The sequence below is a fragment of the Lepus europaeus genome, chromosome 1, assembly GCF_033115175.1.
Source record: "Lepus europaeus isolate LE1 chromosome 1, mLepTim1.pri, whole genome shotgun sequence".
Classification (NCBI taxonomy): Eukaryota; Metazoa; Chordata; class Mammalia; order Lagomorpha; family Leporidae; genus Lepus; species Lepus europaeus.
The window spans coordinates 147599021-147608452 of record NC_084827.1 but is presented as its reverse complement, the minus strand read 5'-3'; the positions used below and the strand labels follow the sequence as shown (position 1 = coordinate 147608452).

Here is a 9432-nt window from a genome sequence, read left to right as displayed (position 1 = left end):
GCTGTGTCAATTTAAATTACGTTTCAGTACAGTTGAGTATTCCAGTGACCTCCTCCAGTTTACAAACAAGTTAGCAGGTGACCTTGTATTCTACCTCATGTATTAGTGTCCTGAGCACCTCCACAAAACTTTCCCAGAATCCACAATGGGAAGACACTGCCATATAGTGTTTGTATTCAGACGATCAGCAAATACGCAAAAGCACATGTGACCCCCATGCACAATACTATCAGATTAAAAAAAAAAAAACATATTGGTACAATACAACCTTTGCAATCACAGGCCAAAACAGCCATGTGAGTATTTTTAAAGTCTTCATGTATTTATATATTTGTTAAGAAAAATAACATGACATAAAATTTAACTTGAAAAGATCATTTCAGCTGTAAATGTCTCACACGTCAAAAACAAGGTGTGGACAATATAGTCTCCCTCACTCCCTTCTGCTTTTTCTTTGAACTGTGCCATTCCTTAACTTATTGACTTGACCTTACATTGTAATGCTGCATCCTCATTTTGCTCCCAAGTGATGTTTTAATAAAACTAGATCAGACATGACTGAACTCTGCTTTCCTGCTCCTTTGCTTTAAATTTTAGCATGCTTAATTTGGATTCTGCATCCATCTTTATATTAAAGAGAGATGAATTGCCCCCAAAATACACAAACAAATAAAAATAGCTGGATTGCCAAAAAGTTACAATTGCCTCAGCTCTTGGAAATTGGAACATGGTCTTTCTTCTTCATAAATCGCCTCTCAATTAATAGGAATAAAATAAGGCTGGAATTGCTTTTCACACTCGGGCTCTGTTGGGGGCATTTTCACATAGACCCCTGTTGTGAGAGGGCTTCTTTTCTTTAGCTGTCAAAGACAAGAAGAAACAGTCATTATTATGGAAGAGTACAGAAGCCTAAGTAGAATAGAACCCAACAAATATTGTTGCAGTCCCCCTTTGAAAATGAATGTTCATAGCAAACAATTATAAACCCCAGGATGCTTTCTTGATTCAGCTATTAATTGCATTTTAGATAAATCGCTCCATGATTTTGATGTAAAATAGCTGTCATTTTCCCTGACTAGAAGATAGATGAAAGGGAATTGGAGAAAACTTCCCAAAGAACACTCATTCAGAATGCCTGTGATACTTGACTGGATCTTGTCTGTGAAGGACCAAGGTTGATGGTATAATAAACATTTGCTATTTTGTTTGAGAGCTGTATTTCTTATCAGCACCCTTCATATTTTCTTTATCATTTTTTCTCTGTCTAAAGTAGTTCCAAGTATTTATCACCTCAGTAAATTGAAGTCTAGTCTACTAGCCTCTGATTAGGTAACAAAAAAAGTAGGAAGAACCTACAGCAATATAACATCATTGTCAGACTAAGAGGAGGCTCGTACTAGAGAACGTGTCTTTATGCATGTGAGAGAGACAGAGAAGTATAGAGGAGGAGGAGAAGGCCATGGAGGAAGTGGAGGCGGGGTGAGTTTACAGTGGCAAAGCCAGTCTTAGCCAGGGTTGACTGAGAGAGACTGTAAAAAAGAAATTCTAACAGGCACCCTGATTCCATACCTCCGCCTTTTCCGTCACCAAAAATGGCAGTAAATAAAATCTAGGTCTTTCATTTAATGAGCAGGAGGGGAAGGCAAGATACCCTCATCAAGAAGATCACATAAAAGGAACAGGTGTCAGGTAGGCAGTGACAGCTTAGATAGGGAATCCAGAGCGCAAAAGCAATGGTTTCTAGGTGAAGTAGCGGGACATTTAAGAGAACAAAATCTATCCAGGTGGACCTCTCTAACAGTATTTTGCCTCAGCCTATCCCAATGTTTCAAGGGTTATTAACTTAAGTTCAGTCATCATGCAGACAAAGAACAAGACAGCTGCCCCATGTTGTTCAAATGCTTACTCAAACTGAAACCCTGTTCAGGAGCACACAAACATTCAATGCCAAACACATTCAACTAAAATATTAGTCATCCTGAAACCTCAAAAGTCAATACCTAGGGTTCTAGTGTGTTCTTTACTACTGTCCTTCCTCCTCTTCATTTATTGCTTTGTCTCAAGAAAACTAAGCTGAACACCATCGTTTGGTCAATTGATGCTACTAAAGGCATTCCCAACAAACATGGGACATTGTCAGCAACGCACTCACCATTTTGCTCAAAGAAACAGCTGTGATGAGGAAGCTGTAAAAAAACAACCCAGAACTAATGGCTGCAAGGATCCAGAGGAGGAAGTCAGAATCTGGACATGGTTCTGGATCTGCACAAAAGACAAAGCAGAGCCTCCCTGTAAATCTTCATTAAATCCTAGGGCCTTCATGCCCCCTCAGTTGGTGATTGATTCTTCCCCTAAATTATATTGGTAGCCCAAAGATAAGTCTGGCTGAGACTACTTCCATAGGAGTGTCACATGGAAGGAACGAGGCCAAACTTCATGAAGGCTAACACTCCAGGTGAGTTCCCAAACCTGTCAGGAGAACTCACTTTATCTTATAGTCACAATGCTGTTTAGGTTGCCATCCATGATAAGCAAGACTACTAGGTGGTAAAGAAGTTATAGAGAATTTCCATAGTCTTAAAAATATACCATGTCAAACTAAGGAACAAAACTGTTTCCATGCAAAAAAAAAATGCAAAATGTATCAATTAAGAGAAATGGCTTTGCTCACCAATGACATAAATCTGGGTTCCATTGCCCATGCCCACATAGTACGGTGGCGGATACATGAGCTCCACCTTGCAGATGTAGAGCCCCATGTCCATGGCACTCAGCCCTTGGATGGTCAGGTTCACTTTGTTTCCGTGGGAGATGCCAGTGCAGGTGGAATCATCAATGAAGGTCAACTCATTCTCCATGGTGTACGTCATGGCGCATACTTCAGTCATCTGGCTGTTGGCCTGCCGCAGCACTGTTACCCGGACCTCGGTGGCTTTGTGAGAAGATGCATACTCACACACAAAGCTGGCGACACCTCGGCTGCTGGCCAGAACCACTGCAGGCTGGGATACATGCAGTGCTAACATGAAAAAGCCAAAGGGAACTCAGTGAACTTGTGCTCATTTGTGGCCAGACGCAAGCAAAACCTTCAACTGGGGAAGGGTTACCTTTGATGAGCACCCTCCAGATTCTCCTTAAAGCCCTCCCCCTCCCTTCAGCAAACCTATCATCCTCTTTTACCCCTTCACCTCTCCACCCATCCCAGCTTCCCCTCCATCTCTTAGTGTCTTTCAGCTACTGTCCATAAATATGTTTCCCTGTTGGTAAATAGTTTCCTTAAAAATATTTATTGGTATTTATTTGAAAGGCAGAGTATCAGAGAGAGAGAGAGAGACAGAGACAGATCTTCCATCCACTGATTTACTCCCCAAATGGCTGCAACATCTGGGGCTGGGCCAGGCCAAAGCCAGGAGCCTGGAATTTCATCTGTGTCTCGCATATGGGTGGTAGGATCCCAAGTATTGGGGCCATCTTCTGCTGCTTTCCCAGGTGCATCAGCAGGGAGCTAGATCAGAAGTGAAGTAGCTGGCATGTGAACTGGCACTCCCGTATGAGATGCCAGTGTTACAGGCAGAGGCTTAACCTGCTGTGCCACAACGCTGGCCCTGGGAAATAGTTTCTTGAAGATAACTGGTTATGGCAGGAAGAACGCTGATGTGACAGAGGCCTTGTTCTCATTCTTTGATCAAATATATGATTTTGGGCAAACCGTGCTCCCCTGTGGCCTTCATTTTTCTCACATACAGTAAGAGATTAGATCAGCTGATTATCAAAGGGCCTTCCACCCTGATAGTCTAAGATTATGATAGAACTACAAGAACTATATTCAAGAACTACAGTGAGTAATGGAGGAAATTCTAGAGGTTGGGTACAGAATCTTTTCTTTTCTCTAAGCGCACCTCAGCAACCTCTGCTGGCCCTGTACCTCTGTCTCGGCAGCTGAGCCGAGGTTCACTGTGCCAGCTAGGCCCTCTCCAGTGGGAGATACTGTTAGATGAGGGAAGCCACAGAACTGAGGGCACCGGGTCGTTTCCTCTCTAGGTTGAGGCAACCCTGCTGTTAACTTCTGTGGGCTTCCCCTTGCACCGCCACCACCGCCTCTTCCGCCCTCCTTGTCTCCTTCACATGAACACTCTTATGCTCCTTTGTTCTTTCTTTTCCTTTTGACTTCCACAGGGTAAGGAGACCTGTTCTCCATACAAAGAGGTTTGCATCATCTACAAAACTATGGCTTCACTTCAAATGATCTTCCTGTAACTAACCTGGCCCTTCTCTGGTCAGCCTTCCAAGTCACACCCAAAACATGAATTAAATGATTTATTCATCTGTTGAAACCCTTTGACACTTCACTAGCATTGATTAGGAAGACAAATGAAATAAATAGCATCCAGTGTCCTCCATATTCAATCCCAATGCATCCCTCCAGTCTGAGTTTAAAGGGCTCCTTTTCCTGTCTATAAATCATCCTAAACAAAGGACATTAGTCCTTTCTACCACGCACTTACACCAGGCAGCATCTGCCATTCCAGCGGCTCTGGCTGGGTAGACAGCAGTCTCCTTTGCCAACCCTCGTTTATACTGTCAGAGGAGCCCTCTGAGCATCCTTTGCACTGTGATGACTCCATTGCATAACTAAATCAGCTTCTGCCCCGTATTAAGCTTCTGTGAGCTAGTCCTACCTTCCCCATCTTCTGCCTCTGGCTCATAAACTCTGGGGAGCTGTAGTTATACCCTGCCTAATCAGTGGCTTCATGGCAGATGGGCAGGATATAATCTTTATTGGAGGTGGTCATTCAACCTAATAGTTAAGACATCAGTTAAGATGTCCACATTCACATCAGTTTCTGGGTATAATACTCAGCTCCAGCTCTTGATTCCAGCTTCCTGCTAACACAGGCCCTATGAGGCCACAATGGATGCTCAAGTAATTGGATTCCTTTCACCCACAAAGGAGGCTTGAATTGAGTTCCTGGCCCTGGACAAGATCCAGCTATTAAAGGCATTTGGGACTTGAACCAGTTGATAGGATCTCTTCCCCCCACCCCCCTCCCCACCCACCCCCACCCCCTCACCCCCCGCCGACCTCTCTCTAATAAATAATCTTCTTGTATTGACTCTAAGGAAACCTAAATTTCCTGTCCTCCCTCTCGGTCAGCCTGCATGTGCCACACTAAATTAGTCACACTCCGATTTTCCAGGATCCACTGTGGGAGGATCCTAGTTACCAGTTGAAATAAATTTGCTAAAAAGGAAATCTGAACACTTCTACAGGTATGTAATCTTTGCATGTTTAAAACATGTAAAATAAGTTGTATGAGAATGTTTCTTCTCCAGTAAAATTTGTATCATCAAATATCTTTTGAGCATCTATTTACTTCATAAAAACCACATGGTTCCCTAATCCAGAAGGTCTAGAGAATCCAGAAGGTGGAGATTCAGTGGGAATGCTTAGCATTTTAAACTGGATTGATCGCAAATCAGGTACAAACTCTAAAGAGTCTTATTTCCTTTGAAAACTGGGTATTTGCATCTGAAATCCACATGGTCAGGCAGCAATTATGTACCTTGTGCCAGCAAGACTAATAGCTTCTTTCCTTTTTGTTTTGCAATTTCAAGCTACTTCATTTTAAAAATAATTGGCTAACTTGCTTTTAGAACTGATTAAGGGTCCTTCAGAACCTTGAATTAGCTTTAAAAGGTGTTTATAGCATGATTTCCTTAAATTTTAAGCAAGCTGGCTTATTCATTTATAAAATGAATTAGAGAATGTTAAAACCTTGAACTGTAGAGGAAAGGAACTCTTTCTATGATTTCTGTAAATCAATGTTTTTAAAAGTAAAATCTTGATATCAAGATCAAAATTATTATTCAGGACTGCAGATATCTTTTCCCTTTTAAATCTCTTACCTTTACAGTGTTTGCTTCCACTTTTATTAAAGTGTCTGAAATTGCCTGTGTCTCCCAAACCAACTCACACATATTCATTATACTGCTGCTAAATAACTGGCACTGTGCAGTGAGCTAGGTCTCCACGCATTTACTGCTGCCAGCTGCCCCCTGCTTGCCTTGGAAGACAGTCATCCAAGCCAGGAGACTGGAGTCTTACCTTTAATTTCTGGTGTTATCTAAATCACTGTCCTTGATTGCTGAAAGAAATGAAACCCAGGTGGGAGAAACACCTCCTCCACCTTCATGCTCCAAGAGTCTCACTCACCTTTGGAGAAGACGGGGAGGAAGAGTAGAGAAAACAGGGCAGCGCAGGACCAAGTCCTGGAAGCCAGATCCAGCTGAGTCTTCTGCCTCTGGAATCCAAGGCAAGCCATGGCTTTATGGGCGCCGTATTGGGTCTTCAGGAAGCAGAGCGAAACCTTTCAGGATCCTGAAGCTTTGAAATGTGTTTGAACCCACACAGAACCAAGGACTTTATATAGTCGGCTTTGATCCCAGATAGGTACTACACATGTGCACACACAGAAGGCACCTGAATAGAAAGCCTTTTTGTTTTGGTTTTACGAGAAAGGAAGCCGTGGGTTTAGCTGTTACGTCGAAAAGACAACCTCAAACACTCAAAGTAAAACTGAACAAAACAAGCCAATCCATGGATGGAAAATGTACTCAATTTGAAACTGAAGATTCGTGTTCATTTTGAAGATCTGGATAACTAAGTGGAGACTTGGAGAATTTCCTGGAGTACAGGGGTCCCCCTAGATCTTAGTTTTATCCAAATGTCTGGGCATCTTTACCCACCCAATTCATTTTGTTGACATCCCCAAAACAGCTGAACTGTCAGTTCTCTGAGCCCTTGGGCTAAAGACAAAATTAATCCATGGACATCATTATTAAAAGTTCTGTGTTCTAAGGCACCATGCTTCTAAGGGTCCCTTGGCATGCTTTACAAAGAACAGTTTATTTCTCCTAATTCATTCAGCATTTTGTTGAAAGGAAACACAAAAATTCCAATAAATAAACTGAAAAAAAATGAGCAAGAAAATTTGCATCTGGCTTCGCAGATTAGGAAAGAATCAAACATTCTTAAAAAGACTCAACTCAACAAAGACAAAACAGAGTTGGAGATGGTCCAGGAAAAGTCAGCCAAAATGATCCAAGAGAGTCAAAACTTCCATAAGGAGACATATTTGTCTCCTAATAGAAATTTTTCAGACAGAAAACTCCAAAAGCTATAGTTAAAGATCATCAGAGTTCTTAAATTTATGGAAGCTATAGATGGGACGAATGTTTATTCAATAAAAGAATACTAAACCTCAAGGAATTTCTTCAATCTGGAGAGTGTTCAAACAATGAAGGAAATATTTGTTGAGAATCTATATTATATCAGGAATTCTGTGTACTTGGGAGTTAATGAGGACGAGACAAAAACATAAGTGATGCCTTAAAACGCTTCTAGAGCGCTGACATGTCAGGAATGTGAGCACGGAGTGGCGTTTGCCTGCTCCAGTCCCTCCTGGTATCCCGTTGTCCATGCATCTCAGCACATCAAAGGAGGCTCTGCGGATGTGGCCCTAGGCTTTCCTTTGCAGCCTGTCTTCAGCACTCCTTCATGTGCTCCTTTTTCTGCTTGTCATTTCTCTTAACGTGCCTCTCTCAGCTCTTACCACCTTTACCCAAACTTCCTACTGCCTTTTTCCTCCCATTATCTCATTTTATCTTTCTTCTCCTTCTTCTCCAGGACTGAGCTAAGTTGTCAGCTTCTCCAGGGAGCCTCTCCTGAGCTGCCATATAGCACCTTACAGAGACCCTCAGCCCCCAGCTCAGCAGGCGATAACTGCCTAGTGGGCACTTACTATGGTACAGATCTCAGACTGGGCACTGGAGAGTTTTAAAAATGAAAAGTATATGTTCCTGCCTCTCAGAGGAGTCCACAAAAGTGGCAAGGACAGACAGATAACCCCTTGATCCTGATAGAGTGAGATAAATGCTGGGATAGAAGTTTATCTGAATCCATGGAGGAACAGAGCCCCTGGTTCAACCTTCTCAGAAGGGAAACATGGGATTATTATTGAGTACAAGAGCAAGGGGTGGATATTCAGACAGAAAGAACAGTGTGTGTCAAGGGTTTTTAAAAAGGACATGAGGAGCTCATTATGGCCAGAGGAGGCTAGTCTGGGTTTCAGCAGCAGGTGGAAGCTGATGCTCCTACCAGTGAGGGTCAGCGAAGCATAAGGAGGAGATCGACATGAGTTCACCTTTGATGGAAATTCCTCCTTACACAGAACAAAAAAGACTGGGGAGCATGGGTTCAACAAGGGACAAGATATAACCAGGAAAACCCGGATAGAGACTATTATAATACCCCAGGCATCAGGAATTGGAAAGTTGTTTCTGTGGAAGGTCAGATAGTAAATACATTTGGATTTGTAAACTAATCAATCTTTATTGACCCTACTCAGTAACACCACTCTAGTGTGAAAACAGCAATAGATTATAAAACAAATGGTTATGACTAAGTTTAAATAAAACTTCATTTGCAAAAACAAGTGGAAGCTGGATTTGCCCTTCCAGCCACAGTTTGCCTGTCCATGGTCTAGAAAAAGGTAACGACAGTTGTAGAGTCAAAGCCCCTAAGGACCCACTCCACAATCAGCACATGGAGGCAGATTAGAAAGACACCAAATTTGTGGTTTGGGAGATATTGTTGTGCTTCTAGGAAATGTTTGTTTCATCTTATTTAAGTCTCCCAACAATCCTATAAGGCAGGGGTTATTATTTTTCCCATTTTATAAGGAAGAAAACCAAAGCAAAGTAAGTGCTAGAGCCAAGATTTCAAGCCAGTGATACTCTTAATCACTACACTCAGGCAAAGCTTTATGAATTTGAAGCCACTGGATTTGGATCCTAAAATGAAGACTTGCAAGCTGTTGACCTGGAGAACTTAATATCCTCTAGATAATGGCATCTGATTCTCAAGGTTATTGCAAGGATCGATATAATGAATGCATGTAATATGTGTAAAATCTTTATTATGATGGTTGGCCACTCAATAAATAGGAGTCCTTTTTTTTTTTTTTTTTTTTTGACAGTGTCACCAAAAGACAAATGCAATTTACCATAAATAAAAGAATTGGAAGGGCAGGCAGATCAGGAAACAAAGATGATGACTTCCATGTGGACATGCTGAGTTTATGGTAGCCATGGACATTAGTGTGGAGACATCTGAAAGCAGTAGCTAGTAGGGATCTGGAGCACAGGAGAGGGATATCATCTGAAGGCATTTCTTTGTGCCACCATGATGCCACTCATGAAAATCTCCCAGGCCAAGGCACCAATTGAGCAGTCCAAAAACATTTGTCAAATCAATGAAAACAGGTTAACACAAGAAGATATGAGGATTGTAATAGGTACTTTCAAGGAGGTCTCACCAGGTTCCCTAATTATGCTTTTATGAAACTATTTCTGTCATCACAAGAAAATTCA

General features: G+C 41.9%; 1 protein-coding gene across 2 annotated transcripts; it reads right to left on the bottom strand.

Moving 5' to 3' along the window:
* Positions 1–755: 755 nt before the first annotated feature.
* Positions 756–6323, bottom strand: CTLA4 (cytotoxic T-lymphocyte associated protein 4). Of its 2 annotated transcripts, XM_062201458.1 has the most exons (4): positions 6215–6323; positions 2672–3019; positions 2153–2262; positions 756–860 (listed from the first exon to the last, which is right to left on the bottom strand). In XM_062201458.1, the coding sequence occupies exons 1-4, from the start codon at positions 6321–6323 to the stop codon at positions 756–758; spliced, it is 672 nt and encodes a 223-aa protein (XP_062057442.1). The 2 variants fall into 2 exon arrangements, with proteins under 2 accessions (XP_062057442.1, XP_062057453.1); XM_062201469.1 differs by lacking the exon at positions 2153–2262 and having other exon boundaries at positions 793–860.
* Between the last annotated feature and the right edge of the window lie 3109 nt (positions 6324–9432).